This window comes from Phascolarctos cinereus, unplaced genomic scaffold (genome assembly GCF_003287225.1).
Source record: "Phascolarctos cinereus isolate Bilbo 61053 unplaced genomic scaffold, phaCin_HiC Scaffold_4;HRSCAF=312, whole genome shotgun sequence".
Lineage (NCBI taxonomy): Eukaryota > Metazoa > Chordata > Mammalia > Diprotodontia > Phascolarctidae > Phascolarctos > Phascolarctos cinereus.
The window spans coordinates 604,305,223-604,323,817 of record NW_027555847.1 but is presented as its reverse complement, the minus strand read 5'-3'; the positions used below and the strand labels follow the sequence as shown (position 1 = coordinate 604,323,817).

The 18,595-nt window shown below is 35.4% G+C and overlaps 1 protein-coding gene across 1 annotated transcript in view; it reads right to left on the bottom strand.

The window, feature by feature from the left end:
* Positions 1-18,595, bottom strand: part of PKHD1L1 (PKHD1 like 1) — a 202,046-nt gene that overhangs the window by 126,072 nt on the left and 57,379 nt on the right. The window contains 9 exon segments of the mRNA XM_078153706.1: positions 1,973-2,127; positions 3,672-3,819; positions 5,123-5,295; positions 6,419-6,582; positions 8,799-8,926; positions 9,954-10,103; positions 13,513-13,626; positions 16,462-16,619; positions 17,228-17,371. Coding sequence (XP_078009832.1) covers positions 1,973-2,127; positions 3,672-3,819; positions 5,123-5,295; positions 6,419-6,582; positions 8,799-8,926; positions 9,954-10,103; positions 13,513-13,626; positions 16,462-16,619; positions 17,228-17,371 — 1,334 coding nt within the window.

Below are 18,595 nucleotides of genomic sequence, written 5' to 3'. Positions count from 1 at the left end.
CTCTCAAAAATTGCAAATTCCTATGTTTCTTTCTCAGTTTTCATTCTTTTTGACTTCTCTGTAGCACTGTTGCTCAACATCACCTCCTAGACACTCTCTTCTCCTTTGAATTTCATGACACGATTTTCTCCTGATTCTCATCCTGTCAATATGACTGCTCCTTCTCAGTGGCTCTTCTGAATCATCATCTCTGTACTACTTTGCAACACTCTTCATCCCAATCACTGTTCCTGGCACCTTACTCATTCATTTCTTTGTTCTCTTCGCTGAGGAGTTCATGAGATTCTATAGGTTCAACGATCATCTCAATATCAATGATTGCAAAATATAAATCCACACCTAATTTGTATTCTAAACTACGGTACAGGACTGGCAATTGTCTATTCCACATTTCTATCTAAATGTCCCATCAGCACCTCAAATTCTACATTTCCTAAAATGAACTCATCGTGCCCTTTAAACCTACCTCTCCTAATTTTCATTTCCATTGAGGGCACTGCCATCCTCATCCCCTGGGTTTGTAACCTTAGTGACATCTTTGACTGTCTCCTTCTCCCTTTCTCTCCCCATCCCCCCTTCCTCCAAATCTAATCAGTTGCAAGGTCCTGTCAATACTATCTCACAGGATCTCTTCCCTTCTCTCTACTCATATAACCACCTAGTCTGGGCTATCATTACGTCTTAGCCAGACTATTCTACTAGTTTTCCTGATTTGTCGCCCTGCCACTAGTCTCTTCCCTTTCCAATTTTTCTTTGTAGCTAAAAAAAAAATAGTTAATGATTATAACATAGCTAGTGTTGATGAAGAACTTTAAGGTTTGTAAAGCACTTTTCAAATATTAATTCCTTTTATCCTCACAAAAAGCCTGAGAGGTAGGTGTTATTATTATCCTCATTTTACAATTGAAGAAACTAAAGTGAAGCGACTTGCCTAGGGTCACACAACTGGATGCTGTCTGAGGCTGGATTTAAACTCAGGTCTTCTTGAATCCAGTTCCAATTTTATAACCACTGTGTCACCTAGCTCTCATAATAACACTCTGAAAGCATTAGTCTAACTATGTCTCTCCCTTGTTTAAAATAACAGCAAAACCACTAATACCACCACCATCAAAGTGATCACCTTAGCCTGGTATTCAATGCTATCTATAATCTGGCTTAAACTTTCATTTCTATCTTTAATTCACATTATTCCCCTTTATATTTCAGCCAAACATGACTACTGTCTATTCTTTGATCATGCCTTTGGAGAAGCTAATAATGCTACACAGAGTCACAAAGACTTGATTCACTTACTAGCTGTGTGAAACTTTGGAAAATTCCCTGAACCTCTCTCAGTCTCGGTTTCCTCATCTGTAAAATGGGTATAGCAACAGTACCTACTTCATAGGGTTATTATAAGGATCAAATGAGATAACATACACAAAATGCTTTGCAAACCTTAAAGCACTATATACCTGCCAGCAATTATGATTAAATCATTCCCTCTCCTCCTTCTGTGGGTTTGCATAGGCTATCCTCCATCCCTGGAATGTACTTCCTCCCAGTCTCCACTTGTTGACATCCTTTCATTTCCTGAAGGCTCAGCTCTGAAGCCATCAGGTAGCTCCATGGTGAAGGCTCAGCGCCATCACCACCCAGACTTCCTCCCCTCATTTACTACTGCTTTCTCCTTCCTTAAATTCTCCTAGAGCTATTTGTCTGCTCTTTGGTCCCTTTGGTTCCTACCTTGTATTATACTAATGCTTATTTTGTACTGCATCTGTAGACTGTTTTGAAGGCAGGGGCTGTTTTGTTTCTGACTTTATATCCCCTACATAACAGTGCCTACTATATAGTAGGTGCTCCAAAAATGTTTGTTCAATTGGCATACGCTAGAGCAACTATCTAAACTGTGCAAAATCCCAACTGTCCTGCCCGATGTAGAATATCTGGCCTAGAAGGATCCCGAAATCAATCCAAAGGACAGAACCTGCAGAAGATTCTGTTTTCCATATGCATTTCTCCACTTGATTTTCCATGAATACCCAGCACAGCTTCCTTCTCTTTTCACTGAGACTTGGCCCATTTCTGGAATACTCTGGAGTGCATACTGTAAATCCACAGCTGAAATGTCAGCAGACAGACCTGTGTATACACAAGGAAAGCAAACAGCAGATGTTGTAAATTCACAAAACATTTTCAACATGTGGGAAGTTTGCATTATATATTACTGTCAATCCTCTACCAGTTCCACGTCCATCTGAGGAAACACTCACACCAGTCATCCTCACTTCAAACGTAGCTCAACTCAGGCACTTTTCCACCTCCATCCCAGCTGCCTTCTTACACTGACAACAATTCCACCCTTATGGCCTCTTCCAATTGGTGAGTTTTTTCCTGAAACTTCTATGTGAGGAAGCATACACATCGGTCATATTTGCTTTATACAAAGTTCAGCCCATGACTCCATTACTTCTTCACCTCTCCTCCCACTCCTTTCAATTTCCTTTTATGTGTTGACTTCCCCAAAAAGAATGTAAGCCTCTCAAGAGCAAGGACTGTCTTTTTTTTCTACTTGAATTTGTATTCTCAGTAATTGGCACAGTGTCTGACCCATAGTAAATTCTTTTTTTAAAAAATTTTTTGCTAGGCAATGGGGTTAAATGACTTGCCCAGGTCACACAGATAGTAAGTGTTATGTGTCTGAGGTCGGATTTGAACTCAGGTCCTCCTGACTTCAGGGCTGGTGCTCTATCCACTGCACCATCTAGCTGCCCCTGACCCATAGTAAATTCTTAATAAACATTCTCTTTTTGTCTATGACTGTGTGTGTGTCTCTCTCTCCCTTTCCCTCCCTCTTTCAGTATATTACAAATAAGGTCAACTTTCCCAAGAGTTCAGGTGTTTTTAGGCCTCATAAGATATGTGGTCAATATTTCACTTAAACCTGAGCTTTGGCTCATACACCTTTCATTAAGATATTATTTAAGTTTTGTTGATAATAAATAAGCATCATGGGCAATAATAGCTGCTATATTATAAGATGACATAAATGCAGAGGTAATAAGTAATTGATGCCTCAATGTGAAAATCTGTTCCGCTCTATAAAATGTTTCATTTAAAATTAAGTCTTAAATATGTTGGGGTTTTTTTACTATTATCCTGAAGGAAATTTTCAAGACATAATTGACTTGATGATTAGCTATGATTAATTAGGTCACTGTGTATGTACATACACACATACATCTATGTATATATGTGTGGGTATATTTATGTATATATATTTTTGTGTTGTGCACATGTGTATACACACATGCACATAGCCACATAAAAATATCTCATTTGATCCTCACAATAACCCTGTGAGTTACATGCTATCATTATCTCCATTTTATATTTGAAGCAAACAGAGTTAGGTGATTTGTCTAGGATCACTCAGCTAGTAAGTGTCTGAGGCTAGATTTAAACTCAGCTCTTCCTGATTCCAGGCCCAGTGCTTTATTCAATACATCATGAGTTGCATACATGTGTATAAACATATACACACATATATATACACATACATATATACATACCTCTATATAATGCATACATATAAATATATACGTTTCTTTGTAACTAAAATCGTAGTCATCCGTAGTAATATTTTGCCCAAAATACCAATCAGTACCCAAGCATTTTTCTTATACCTTTAAGTACTTGGCCATAAGCTTGAATGTCAAAGCTGCCACGTATTGGTGGAGATGCTGCTTGAATTCTTTGGATACGAATCTGTGATTCTCCAGGCCAGCTCAACCCTCTATACACTGATTCATTCTCTGTGCTGTTAGTGATAACCTAAGATTTCAAGGTAAATATTTATAATAATGATTCATTTTGACAATGCTAGCATAATTTTCATTCCAACCTGGCATGACACAATGACAGCATTACAGATGAGTCTAACAAGTTTAGGAATATTCAAAACATTCAGAAAAGTCTCATAAATCAACAAAAATTGTACCTCTGTGCCTGAAATAAGCAGACCAAAACAAATCCAATCATCTACATGGCAATCAGTTACTTCATCAAAATCTCATTAATTTAGACCCCACTATCACTCAATTGGCAAATATTTATTGAGAAACTATTATGCATAAGACATTTTGTGGACTGCAAAGAAATACAACATGAGTGGTCCTGCTGCTAAGTAGCTTAAATTGATTCAAATGTGAGTTAGGTTATAGTAATACTCATATTAAAAAGTAAGCAACAAAGCAAAGGCACAGGTAGTCACTATGGATTGGAGTAGTCACGGACAACTTTATAGAGTGCGTGGGATTTGAGTTGACTGAATGAAGGTTAAGATTTATTAGGAGAATACCTACTTTTGGAATTACAAGGCCTATCCAGAGTACCTAGTCTCCTGCTTATGCTTTAATCACAAAGCATAAGCACCTCTTGAAACCTACTTCATTTGGATACATCTATTACTCCTGATGGTACACATCATGAAAAATGGTTTGGATCAGAGCAGAGGTACTGTTTTGTAAGTTAACTTGTCTCTGCCAAACTCTGAGCTGTTTCTCACAGGCTCCTTTTCAAGATTCCATTCTCCAACTATTTTTCATGCCAAATTTGAAACCCAGACCATAGATCTCAACTGTAAACACATACTCTGCCTATACCCTTCTACCTAGTCAGGATCTCTAGGCATAAAATCCTCCTGAGTGATCAGAGTAATACTTTGCCCTCCTGTCTGGATTTGTGGATACTGGTCCCAGCCGATATGAACACCACACTTTATTATTCAGGTTTCAAACATCCACTCAGTATTCTCTAGTGGCTTATGCCACCTCTGTGTCTTGATTCCTCCTGGTTTCCCTGTCCCACTGCCAACTCTGATCCAGAGATGACAGGAAGAGTCTGAGCAAAGGCATACAGGCAAGAAAGTACTTGGCATGACAGTTAACCTACTAGCATAATATGATAAATGTTACTATATGCAAGACACTCTGCTAAGTGCTGGGGATACAAAGAAAGGCAAGAAAAAAAAGCCTAACAACAAACAACAACAACAACAGAAACAACAAAACCCAGTCATCAAACGAATGGATAATTACTTATAAACAGTAAGAATTATAGCTACTTGGAGATTTACCTGTGCAAATCCTACAGCCAGTAAAGGTATTCTGTAACTACAATTACATGACGTCATTGTCACAGTGTACTGAATGGTCTCCGATGATCTAACTATTTTAGTCTGCTTCACTTGAAAGTGCTTTAAAAATATTCCTCTCCTGGCCAATGCTGGAAGTCTTCTCTTTGGTGCTTCTAAAAAATACAAATGAATAAAACACAATAAGAATCATGGCTGATCTTGAATTTCTTTAAAACCAAAATCATCAAATTGCATTCATAGGTTAAAAACTGAGCTGTTTAAAGTAAAAATCTGAGAAGTAACCTTCAGGCAAGCAGTTCAAAAGACTTAAATTCAAACGATTTTTACTTTAAAAAGACAGATCAAAGTACTGGTAGCAAAATCTCTGAAGTCTATTAGTAGTGAGCTTCGAAGGTTAGAGCAAGCTTAGAAAGGGCCTAGTGGCATCACTTCCATTTCCATGAGGACTGGTTGATTTACCTCTATTCGACTACCACAGATGACACTTCTTCATTGTGCCAGTTGTTCTGTGAATATGTGTTATCTGTCACAAAAGGGGATGGGGTAAAGATGGGAGGTGGCAAGGACCAACATAGTGAAAGGGATTTTCTTATAGGGCTTATCAGCTAGTTTTAAAAATATTTCAAAGAAGAATAGCGAAAGACATTTGTTCGATTGATTGATTACACATTTGTGTAAATATGAGCACCATTTACTCCTGTTGTAACCCCTGTGAAAAATATTCAATTGGGTGTATATGTTTAGGAGGTTTGTTAATGAATGCTTAGCACAAGTGGCATCTTCTTAAAGGGGAACAAGCCCATTATTAATGACCTATGTGAGCTGAGATTTTCAACTCAGTCACTTGTCACACAGAATAATGCTTTGGTTTGTAAAACAATTTACCCATACTATTTCACTCGATCCTCATGACACCCTTTGAGGTAGGTGTAATTATTATTCCCACTTTACAGAGGAGAAAACTGAGGGTGAGATTAAGTGACTTGTTCAGAGTCACATAGCTAATAAATGTTTGAGAATGGATTTGAACTCAGGAATTTCTGACTCTATTCCCAGTGATCTTTCCTTTTTGTCACTGTAACTTCTCTACTGTACCATCTAGTAATATTAGTAAGCTAAATGCCTGGTACTAGCAGTAATTTTCTGAGTCTTAAAATGAACAAAATTCTATCAATGACTCTAGATCGTATTTATAATACCACTGCCCTACATAAATATTTTAAAAGTATTTTTTGGCTCAATACAACATTGTAAATGGCAAACCACATAAAATACCAGCTGTAGTAGAGATCGTAGCTCTCTGTCCAAGATATACAACATCCACATAGAAAGACTGTACTTCAGATGCTTTTTTCAGACTGATCCTTTGAAGAAAGAAGTTTTTTCCAGAGTATTTTCCTTGTATGAGGTAAAGGAGATCTATGCAAGTGTAGGTCCAGCTGAAATGAATTCCATATGAAATCAGTGATAGTGTGCCATCAGAATGAACAAATAGTACATCAACAAAGGGAGTAATATCTCAAAGAGGATCAAAAATTAGTGAGATGCTTGCTGTATTTTTTTTTTATCCACCTAAAAGCTTATTTGGCTGGATTGCATGCCTGATGCTGTGAAGATGCAAAGAAGGGCATAATTCATCTATTTTGGAAGTAATATTACTAGAGATAGTGTGACCTAGTGAATAGTGGCTTAGCCTTGGATTCAAGGAGCACAAGTTTCAAATCTAGCCTCTGGCATATACTAGCTATATGATCATGGGCAAGTCGATTAACTTCTTGGTGTTTCAAGGAAACTCTCTAAGACTTGAAGTTATAGACAAATTGCTGACCTGCGCAGGTGGAAAGTGTCTTCATACCAAGAGTTCCCCGTACCAATAGAATTTTAGGTCTGATTAAGTACAATAGACGTCATATATATACACACACATGCTCTCATATGTACCTGTGTGTGCACACACATATACAATGCATTGTGTGTATGTGTATATACACACACACACACACACACACACACACACACACACACATATATATATATATATATATATACTATGAGGGTAGATAACTCTATTACGGAATTGCCTAGAAAACTGGAAAGTTAAGTAACTTTCCAGTAACTAACAGAGCTAATATGTCAGAGGCAGGACCTGTACCTGAATTTTCCTGTTTCCAAGGCCAGCTCTCTGTCCACCACACCAAGCTATCTCTAAACTCTTACTACCCAAAGTAACTCTTTAAGATTCTAAGTTGCAGATAAGGTACCGTCTATATTGGGAGAGGGAGATTCCTCACCCAAAATCCTCTACATAAATGGAATCAAAGTTCCAAACCAAAAGGCAAGTGTGTATAATATATGTATATATGTACACATAGGCACTTGTGCATGTGTATTATGTATGCACATTCACATATATTTTTATATCCTCATGCATATCACAACATAAACAGGGCATTTCATAAGCCATGATGAAGTTTTATACAACAGAAAGATACACAAATATCATTGGTATCATAAGCCAGGAGGGTCAGAAGCTTGAAAGTGTGTATCTAGACTAAACTGATTCATACAATTTTTACCCATAAACTCAAATTTCCTTTTCTTGAGCCTTTACTCTATATAATTAAATATATTAAAATATAAAATATAGCATATATAATATGACATTATAACACCTATAATGATGTACTCTATCTTCTCTTCTTACCTGTTTATTTTTTCAAGTAGCATTTAATCATATTCCTATATATCCTCTTTCCTGCCCAGATATCAACCATATAGCTCAAGAAAAAAAAAAGTCTAATCATTTCTATGATGGAGGGAAAATAGATGTTATTCTCCTTAAACTAGAAATCATCCCATGCTTTTAAAACAATGATGTTAGTAGGATATCTAGCAGCTTAGGAGACAAATAATATATTAAAAGAGAAATTTCATTTGAAAAAGTAACTTGTTTTTTAAAAATCATCATAAACATACAAATGCATGATTACAATATGAAAACCAGCCTGTTATGTATGATTCAATAACAATAAAATATGCTTTTAAGAACAATTGGGAAATATAAAATATACTAACTATGATTTAATAGAATTTTGAGTTGTTAATGTGAACGGACCTAATCTATTAGTTCCATAGGCATTGGTTATCTATATATGTCTTTTACTTTTTCACTTCTCTACTTGCAACTTGTTTTTTATAAAGTATAATTTCTAGCATTTATTTTATACATATATCCCTTTATTTATTCCTAGAAGTCCTGTTATATTCCCTATCCTTTGCTAATAAGAAATCAGTTTTGAATGTTCAATTTTTTTAAAAAGTGATACTCTGGTAGCAAATTATTTTTTTCTTTGAATAAGGAAGCAAACCAACTGCTTTAATGACCTAATTTGAATTCTTTTGTTTACCAGGACATTGTGGCTCTTCTCAGACTCATTTGTGTTATGATACTACTGAACTAATATTTATTTCCTTTTGTGACCTTTATATTTGTTTTTTTTTAACAGAACTTTCATGTATTTCTAAGCAAGCATCTGCACAGTCACTGAATCCTTGAGTGAAGAATTGAGCCTATAGTGAATCTGGTCCATGACAAAATCACGTAAGAACAACTTGATATATTTGTGCAGCACGTACGTCCAACAGAGCATTTTACCTGCTCCCTTGAATAAAGGGAAAGGAGAACTGCATATAGGTGCCTTTAATTTCCTTGCTTTTACTGTCTTGGTACTGAAATTTTAGGCCAATATGATTTGCCAGGAATCCTTTGTAGGCAAGACAAAACTACACCAAAAACAGGAAAGAAATTAAAAGTTATTATAAAAATCTCAATCAAACCACATTAATTATACTGATTATTTTACATTGTTTTCTGAAGTATTGATATTTGGCACAATAGGAGAAGATTTACTTCCTAAATTCACTTGAGAATTATATGAAAATTTGGGGCAATCTTTATTGAATTATTCAAAAATATTTTAAAAGTAACTAAACATTTTAGTGATTTAATTTAATGTAGGAGCATATTTTAGGAGATTAATTTGCATGTAAATCTGCTCCAGTTTGCACAGATGGAGATAATCACTAGAAGGTTTGATATGATATGATATAATGCTATCACATGATATGATGATATTATATTATTTTCAACATTTGGAAATCTTTCAGAAAAGTCTAAGACATATTTTCACACTGGAGACATAATTAGAGTATACTATTACATCCTTAAAGAAGAAAAGGGCTGTGTTCTTATAAAAGTTGGTCTTAAAGTCCTCATTTTATGATATTTATTAAAATATTCTTATTTGTACCTATGATTTTTTTTCATTCTTGCTCAGTAATCTGCATCCTATTTATATTTGTATTTTTCCCAGCACCCAGCAATATGCATTAGCGTAGGGTAACTACTTAATGTTTGTTGTTATGAATGAATGAATAAAAACATGAGTCCTTCATCTAGGAATATGTTTATCTCTTCTTAATTAACAGTGGGAGACAAAAGGCTTTACAAAGATTTTCTTTATTCCATAATTTTAAATGATGTCACTCTAATGTTCTTTTCAGATAACTAATGGCTTACTGAGAACATTATAATTTTTGAATACTTGTTTAGTCTTGTTTTATTCTTTTCTTTGATAGCTATCATAACTGCAAATTATAAACATATAACATTAAGTGCAGCAGTTGCCCAAATGACATGAAGTCAGAGAACACTTTCCAAGTTATCAGAATTTTTATTTTTATTATGTGATGTTTCCCTCATAAAATATTTCCCTCATAAAATCATAAATATGATTTTCTCAAAACTTACCTGATTATAAGGAAATAATGAGATAGCTCCATAAGGCATTCCATTTGGCCTAACATCTGCTGAATCAAAGAGAACGGCTGGATCTTTCAGGGAATAACGACCACAGTAAGCTACAGTTTCAGAGGTCATCTGACCTCGATTAATGTGCTTCTGTGGAAACAACGTAGTTATAATTTAACATAAATATGGAAGTGCCTACCACCCAGACATGAAAGCCTGCCTATGTGTCTCACGGTCCAGTTCAAATACTGCCTATTCTTTGAGAAATTACTTAATTATACCAAACTACATTGATCTCTTCCCTACTATAAAATCTTAAAACCATTATTGTTTATGTCATTCATTTTGGTACTTTGTATTGTAATTTAACTATTGGAATTTAAATGAATGTTCTCCATGCCTAGAACTCTCTTCCTACTTACCTTTACCTCTGGGCTTCCCTGGCTTCCTTCAATCATCAGCTAAAGTCCCAGCTTCTACAAGAAGCCTTTCCCAGTTCTCCTTAATGCTAGTTCCTTCCTTCTCAGAATACCCCCAGCTTATCTTGTCAATATCTTTTCTGCACATAGTTGTTTCCAGGTTGTCTCCCCAGTTTGATTGTGAGCTTCTTGAGAGTAGGTTTTGTTTTTTTCCCCAAAAGGAGTCTATTTATTTATTTAGGTGAGGCAACTGGGGTTAAGTGACTTTCCTAGGGTTACACAGGTACTGTCAAGTGTCTGAGGTTGGGTTTTTTTGAGTATTTTTTTTTGCCTCTTTTTGTTTCTCTGGCACTTAGCAGGGTGCCTGACAAATAGTAGGTACTTAATAAAAGCTTATTAACTTGATTTGACATGGAGAATTTATATACACATTTGGCGTGTGTACATTATTTTCTCCCCAACTTGACTATAGGGTTCTTGATGACTGATACCCTGTCACGTGTTGTTTTTACCTCCACACAGTACCTAGCACAGTTATGAGAACATAGCAAGGCTCAATAGCATATATAGCTCCCATACTGAGAAAGATGGACACTGAAAGACTTCCTTTTAAACATTTAACTCTTCTCTTCTGAGTAAAGACATTCCTATAAAGGAATCATGTGGCGTACATTTTCAAGGCTTCAGTAGGTGTGTGGTATTTTGGAGGGCAGTGGTTGAGAATGGCTCTGTGTCATCTTACAGAGAAGTCTCAAGTGGCATGTCCTTGGCCCTGTGTTGTTTAGAATTTGTATTAATAATGTGGATGAAGGAACATGACATAAATGACAGATTTTCAGATGACCCAAATCTAGGAATGATGGGAAATACACTGTGTGACAGTCAGGAGCCAAAAAGACCTTAACAGGATAGACTAAGCCAAACCTAACAAGATAAAATTTAACAGAGGTAAATGGAAAGCCCTATAATTTTGCTTAAAAAATTCAACTTCATAAATAAATCTAGACTATAGTTCATATGGAAAGGATCTCATGGAACACTAGAAAGAGTGTTAGATCTAGAGTTACAGGAACTGGATTCAAATCCTACCTCTGCTTTTTAGAAGGTGTATGACTGTGGGCAAATGATTTAATCTCTCTAGGTATCAGCTTTCTTCTCTGTAAAAAATGAAGGGGTTGGACTCAATGATCTCTAAGGTCTATTCTAGCACTAAATTCATGATACTGTGATCGAAGATTTTAGCAAACTGCGAACACATATGACACAGTGTGACATGGAAGCCAAAAAGGTTAATGCTAGGTGGTAGAGTGAATAGAGCACCAGGCCTGGAGTCAGGAAGATTCACTTTCCTGAGTTCAAATTTGGCCTCAGACACTTATTAGCTGTGTCACCCTGGGCAAGTTCACTCAATCCTGTTTGTCTCAGTTTCCTCATCTATAAAATGAGCTGGAGAAGGAAATGGCAAACCACTCCAGTATGTTTGCCAAGAAAACCCTAAACGTGGAGTCTCTAAAGAGTTAGTAACAGCTGAAATGACTGAACAACAACAAAAAATCAATCTTTGCAACACCAAAAGAAGCAGAACATTTGGAACATGGGAATTGATAGCTTTAACTGTTGCTTGCCCTGAACAGGCCATTTCCAAAGGATTCTTTTCATTTCTGCCTGCCACATTTTAGAGGGACATTAATAAGTTGGAAAGAATCCAGAAGAGTACAGTTAGAATCGAGAAGTGCCTTGAGGCTATAATAAATGAAGATTGGTTGAAGGAACTGAGAGTGTTAGGCTGAAGAAGAAAAGATTTAGGGAGCTCATAATTGCTATCCTCAAGTATTTGTATAGCTGTTATGTGGGAAAATGATCCAACTTATTCTGTTTGACTCCAAAGGGTAGAACTATAGGGAAGCTGGGGTCAGGAAGATATAATTTTAATCCTGCCTCTGACAGATAAGAGCTATGTGACCCTGGGCCAGTTAGCTTCTGTTTCCTCATTTGCAAAGTGGATATAATAATAGCACTGACTTCACAGGGATGTTGCAAAGACCAAATGACAAAATGTATGCAAAGCACTTTGCAAACTTTAGAGTATTACATAACTGTGAGCTATTAGCCAATACCTGATGGGGAAGCAGAATTAAACTATACCTAATAACTGTAGACAGTTCATATTTTCTTCCAGATATTCTATGCTATTATGCCTTTCTTCTAAACATGTATATTGCCTTGTAGTGCTTCATAGTAAATCTTTAAATAACTAAGAGTTTTGTGTGCTGCCATAAGGAGTATCAAAAGTGGTGGCACACTAGGAAAAGGACGGACTCTGGAGTCAGAGGGTCTCCATTTATATCCTGTCTTATAGCTTGCCACCACCTCTGTGACCTTGGACAAGTCACAGCTTCCTGGGTCTCAATTTCCTGATTTATAAAATGAGAAAGTTGGATTAGTTAGTCTCTTAGGTCTCTTCCATCTTTATAACTATGATGACTATAAAGGCTGTGGTTAAAAAAAAAAACTTTGTGCTCTTCCTCCTGCCGTGACCTGTGGCTTGGAGACTGATAAGCATGGAGAAATAGTGAGATCTTGAAACCTGGAAGAGACAGCAATAACCTGAGGCCTGGGTTTGCCAGTAATAAATAAATAAAAAATAAAATTAGTGGGTTACAATGGGGTTACAAAATTAAAAAGTGGGGTTAAAATGTTTACTCCATGGTATTACAGCTGCACATTAGTCTTTTTATCCTCCCTCCCTTCATAAAGATGGGGATCATCACTTTCAAGCTTACCTCAAATATCAAAAAGAGCATTATAAAATAAAAAAAGAAAATGGATCTTTGGAAGCCTATGAAGTTTTATGAAACAAGTTCCTGCTGAAAAATATTGTGGCGATTTTTGCCCATCCTAAATATTTTCCTTTTGGCCAATAATTTATAACAATTTTATCATAAATGAATTCCGAGGCCAAAAATACATTGGAATGAGTCCAAAAATTTTAAACTCACAAACCAAAAATTTTTCCCAATCCAGAAATCATTGCTAAGACAAATACAAAGAAATTAAAAGAAACTGCTTGCAATTAAATCACTGAATTCCATGTATGAATTCTATATCATTTGTCTCAGAATTCGTAAAGAATTCCTTACCATGCTGAAGTCAGCTTCATAATCTCTGAAGTACTTCACAGCAAAACCTTCCTTAAGGTGGGCAATTTCTTTTGGACATTTGGCACTAACCATTTCTTCCATTGCTGCTTGAACCTAAAACAATATAAACACAAATAATTGATCATAAATACTGCTGCTTGAGATGTAGCGATTTCATATGTCAGTGCCCTGCTATTAGTTACTTTTCCAAGTTATTTTTAGGTGCACATTTCATTTTTGTTAATTGTTAAATATCATATTCAGTTTCTATTAAATTTCTACTTTAATCTTCATTGTGGTGCAGAGTTCTTTAATGATAAAAAGACTTAGAATATAGATTTATACTATTTTGTCTATTTATCCAGGGACCAGCCTAAGTAAGTACTCATATCAAGGCTCAGAGAGGCTCATATCCAGAAGACTGATCATAGGTTTTGAGTTTCTTTTTGGCCAGAGTAATCTGTGAAATTAATAAAACTACAAAATGGCCCTTAGTCTTTCTGTTTCTACAATGATAGGGGCAGAGGAGCAGAAAAGAGAAAAGACGATGCTAAGAATCGTTTAAGTTCTCTGTCTACAAATATTCATTTAATTGTTAGTACTCTTAATGTCAATGTCCAAGAGCCTACATGTTGACATACTACCAGGGGAATTGAATCCCATACATAATGACATTCTTGTTTTAAATGAAACCAGAAAACATAAAGTAATTTCAGCAAATGGTGGTCAGGTAACCAATGAGCATTTATTAAGCACTCACACAGTACTAAGTGCTGAAGATATAAATAAAGTCAAAAAAGACTCCCTATTCTCATGAAATTTATATTCTTCTGGGGAAGCAACATGTCAATAATTAGGCATATGCAAGAAATGCAGAGTAGATGAGAAGTCATTTCAGAGGGAGGGTCTAGGAATGGCTTTCTGTGGAAAGTGGAATCCAATTTTCTCCAGAGGCAAAGGAACAAGTTGAGAAAGATGGGTTTTAGCATGTGTTCAAAGGCAATGCAAAGTGCCATTCATGAGACACATTTTGCCTAGAAATTCTCAATCATGAGCAAAAGTAAACTGATTATCATGAAGATAAATATAGCTGGTGTGTCAGTATATCCATGGCTGTGAGCGAAGTAGAGAAATTCTATGAATTCAACATCTTTTCAGACTAAGTCAAAACATACGATATATTTAGTAACTTCAGTGTAAAATCACAACATGGTTAAAAAAAAAAGGATATTGGAAAATAAGTTTAGGTGGCAAGAAATCTAATATACCAATACCTTTTTTCAAGTATTTTTTTTCAGTGATACTAGATGGGAACACAATTTCTTTTATTTATTAAATGTCAAATGCTTCAATATATAATAAAGCTTCAGTTAGTTGTCACACAACTCCTGGAACTCTGCAGTCTTTAGCATTATTTAAAGGTAGTAAGTATTTTTGGAGGGCAGAAGTTTTATACTCAAAAGTTGGGTATCTGACAGTCAAAGAAGATAAAAATGCTTAAGAAGTCAATTAGAAAGACTGCAAAATGATCATCAAAGCCATCAAGGCCCAATCTGGAATGACAGATATTGTTGTCCATAAAATCTGTCTCTGTGTAACATAGGTAATTTACTAAATCTGCTGGGACTTTTAAAATGGAAAATTTTAGTTTTTAAAGTATAAATACATGCAAAATTAGTTTTATAATATTCCAAAAAAAAAAAAGATGAGAGTTGATTGTAAATGCAGTCATTAGATAAATACTGACTTTTTCTCATTTTCAACTAAAAAAAAACCCAACTAATTTACTCCAGAAAGAGGGTAAATGGAACTTTCACGGGGAAACATCTCCATCATGGGAGTTTTCTGGAGATGACAGACAAATTATGTTTTTGATGTGCTGTATTTTCATCATAGGCATAAAAAGCAATTACCTCCAGTTAATAAGAAAAAAACTACACTGCCATATACCATTCCCTAGTCAAACTGATTAATCAGCTTGTTTAAAACAGGTGTCACTACAGAAATTAAAGGGTTTGATTCATTTTTTTCTCTCTGAGAAAAGGCAAAAACATTCTGAAAGTAAATTCATGTGCTATAGCGTCATTCAATCTAAACCCCACAAAATCCTTCAAATGACAGGGAGAAAATAATCTGCAATCCCTTTTTAAGAGAAATAGAGAGCACAATAAACTCATAACCAGGATTTAGTAAAAATAACTTCTAGGATATGGCTAGAAGTCACTATGCATTAAAAATAGTCTCTGACACTCTTCATATTTACATTGTTAGTACTATAAAACAATAAATCATGCATAGCTTTCTGAAGTATTATAGAATCATCAATATCATCAAAAATTTAAATCCCACTCATATATAGGAAGTCTCTGACTTAGGAATATTGAAAGTATGAGTTTCTCTAACTCATGAACAGCTAGCTCAGAGGGGCCTCATCTTCCTTCCCAGCTATTGCTGTTGTCTTTCCCTTAGGTCTTTTCGATGGTTACATTAGCCCAGCCAATTTGTGGGTTAAATGTGCTTGATTGGACATAAATATCATTTTAAACATTGAATAGGTGACAAAATACATTCCACATTATTGACTATTGACTTACAAATGAGATTTTAAAATATTTTCAACAGTATGTTAAAATTAAAAAGGTTTTCTATTAAATAACTTAAGATAAAAATTAAATTAATCAGAATGATGTCAAAATGCATTATGAATGAGGAACGATTTTGTGTACCAAAGAGCAGTTCAAGAACAGAAGTTGTTTCAGTTCTCTGGTCCTCAGTTTTCTCATTTGCAAAATGAGGGAATTGGATAAGATGATTTCTAATAGTCAGTTACAGTTATAATTACCATGATCCTAATGGAACTAAAGCATCAAATTGCAGGTCATGGTCAGTTTCTACTGGCATATTCTACATATTCAACAATATTCTACATCTTAAGGGTCAACAACAAACCTCATTTTCTGATGACCAATGGGTTAGAGGCTTAGAAGAAATGCCATCCCAAGTCAATGTGAAAGTATCCAAACTGGGTATTCCTCTGGTTTGTTCAACAATATCCACTGTGATGTTACTCCCTTCAAGTATCTCATAAGTGATCAGATCAAAATCACCTAAAAGAAAGTGCTGAATTCTTAAAAGAATTATTTTATTTATTGGAAGTTACATGATAGATCATAACACACAAAAGGATTGAATAAAGCACTGTAAATTCCAAAGCACTATGTAAATGTAAGGATTTGTTATTGCTATTGATAACATTATTACGAGATACAACTGGAGAAAAAACTAATTTTAATTACATTTTTAAAAAATATAATGCAAAGAATGTAATGCAAAAGATGAAGATGAAAGAGTTCATAAATTAGTCATCCACATAGCTTGGCAAAGTCAGATTATAATTTGCCTACAAGTTAGACTGTTCATACTATGTTACACACTTTTGCAATTCATCTCATATTTATTGGTTTAGGTTGGGTCATGAATTCCTTGAAACATGATCAAAATATAAACTACAGGGAAAAAAACTAAAAAACCCCAAAATAATTGATGATTTAATCAGTTCTCCCTGAAAAGGTAGACAAAATGTTTTTATCGACCAGGTTATGGATCAAAGTTTTTACTCCATGTTTCTATAGCTATCACCAGGACTAAACATGATATAAATTCAGTACTTTATAACTGGAACTTAGAGCAGGGCCAAAATAGTTCCCATACTCACCTCTGGCTGATTTAAAGGTTACAGTATAAACATAACTCTGGCTGCCCTCTGTTCTTACCACATGTACCACATCAGGTTGTATAGAGAACAGAGCATTTAAAGCTGACTCCATGGCAGTGTCTGAAGCATCAGCAGGTAGCAAAACTACAGAAAAAAGCATAAAAGAGTCTTTAAAGTTGATGCCTTCCTCAGCTGCTGCAGCTCACAGATCTTTATCTGTTCTCAAGCATGAGTAGTTTCTACCATACCATTTATCGTCTCCTCAAAGTTTTGTGAATATTGTTTTGGTCTCTTTAATGAAGTTGTTAGAGCCTTGTAGGAGCCTACTGTTTTTCTTTTCCTAATTTATTTTTGCTAAATTCTATTTTTATGTCATCTTCATTTCTAAATATATCCCTCTTCCCTCTCCTACCTACATATTCCCTTATTTTAAAAAAAGGGAAAAAATTAAAATGAGGAAAAAACATAGTTCAACAAAACAAACCAATATATCAGCAGAGTATGCAACATTCCAGACCTGCAGTTCCTCACCCTTGCAGACAAAGGCAGGAAGTAAATCATCTCATCTATTTTCTGAGGCCAAGCTTAGTGGATTATAATTTCATAAACCTCAGTTTTCTTTTATAGTTCTTTCCAGTTGCATTGTAGTAGTCATTGTGAGCTAAAGTACTTCCTGAGAACATACGCCCTTATCTTCATACCATTCATTTTCCTTCTGGCTATTATTATTGCTGCATCATCTTCCAATGTGGACCACTAAAACCACGCTCCAGACAAGTTAAGCTACTCAATTGCACTGTCTGAGACCAAGCATTCTTATCTTCACCTTGGCCGTTTTCTGCCCTGCTAAAAGATCATTCTCTCCCCTATTCCCACCCCTACTCCTACCCCTCCCCCGCCACATACAACTTTTCTCTCCTTGCTCTGAAAGCTATGATCAGATCCCAATATGCCTCCAGAAAGTACATGCCAATGGACTGCCCTATTGTTTTCCTCATCATCTTTGTGACTTTCCAGAACAAAATGCCCCTCTTTGGCCATCACTTCCATTACATGGGTTATCTCCTCCAGTAGAATATAAACTTTTTATTTATATTATACAAGAACTGTCACTTTTGTATATGTATCCCCAGTGCTTAACACAGTATTTAGAACACAGAAAACAGTAAATAATTTTCATTCATTCATTTATTGTTTATGTTGTCTTACTGGTTCTAGTTTCATCACCTTGCATCAATTTATATGTCTTCCTATGGTTCTCAGAATGACTCGTAGTTATTGTATCTTCATTACTTTATTATTTATTCATTTTCCTATTGATGAGCATTTGCTATTTTCCATTTCTTTGTTAATACAAAAGATGCTAGT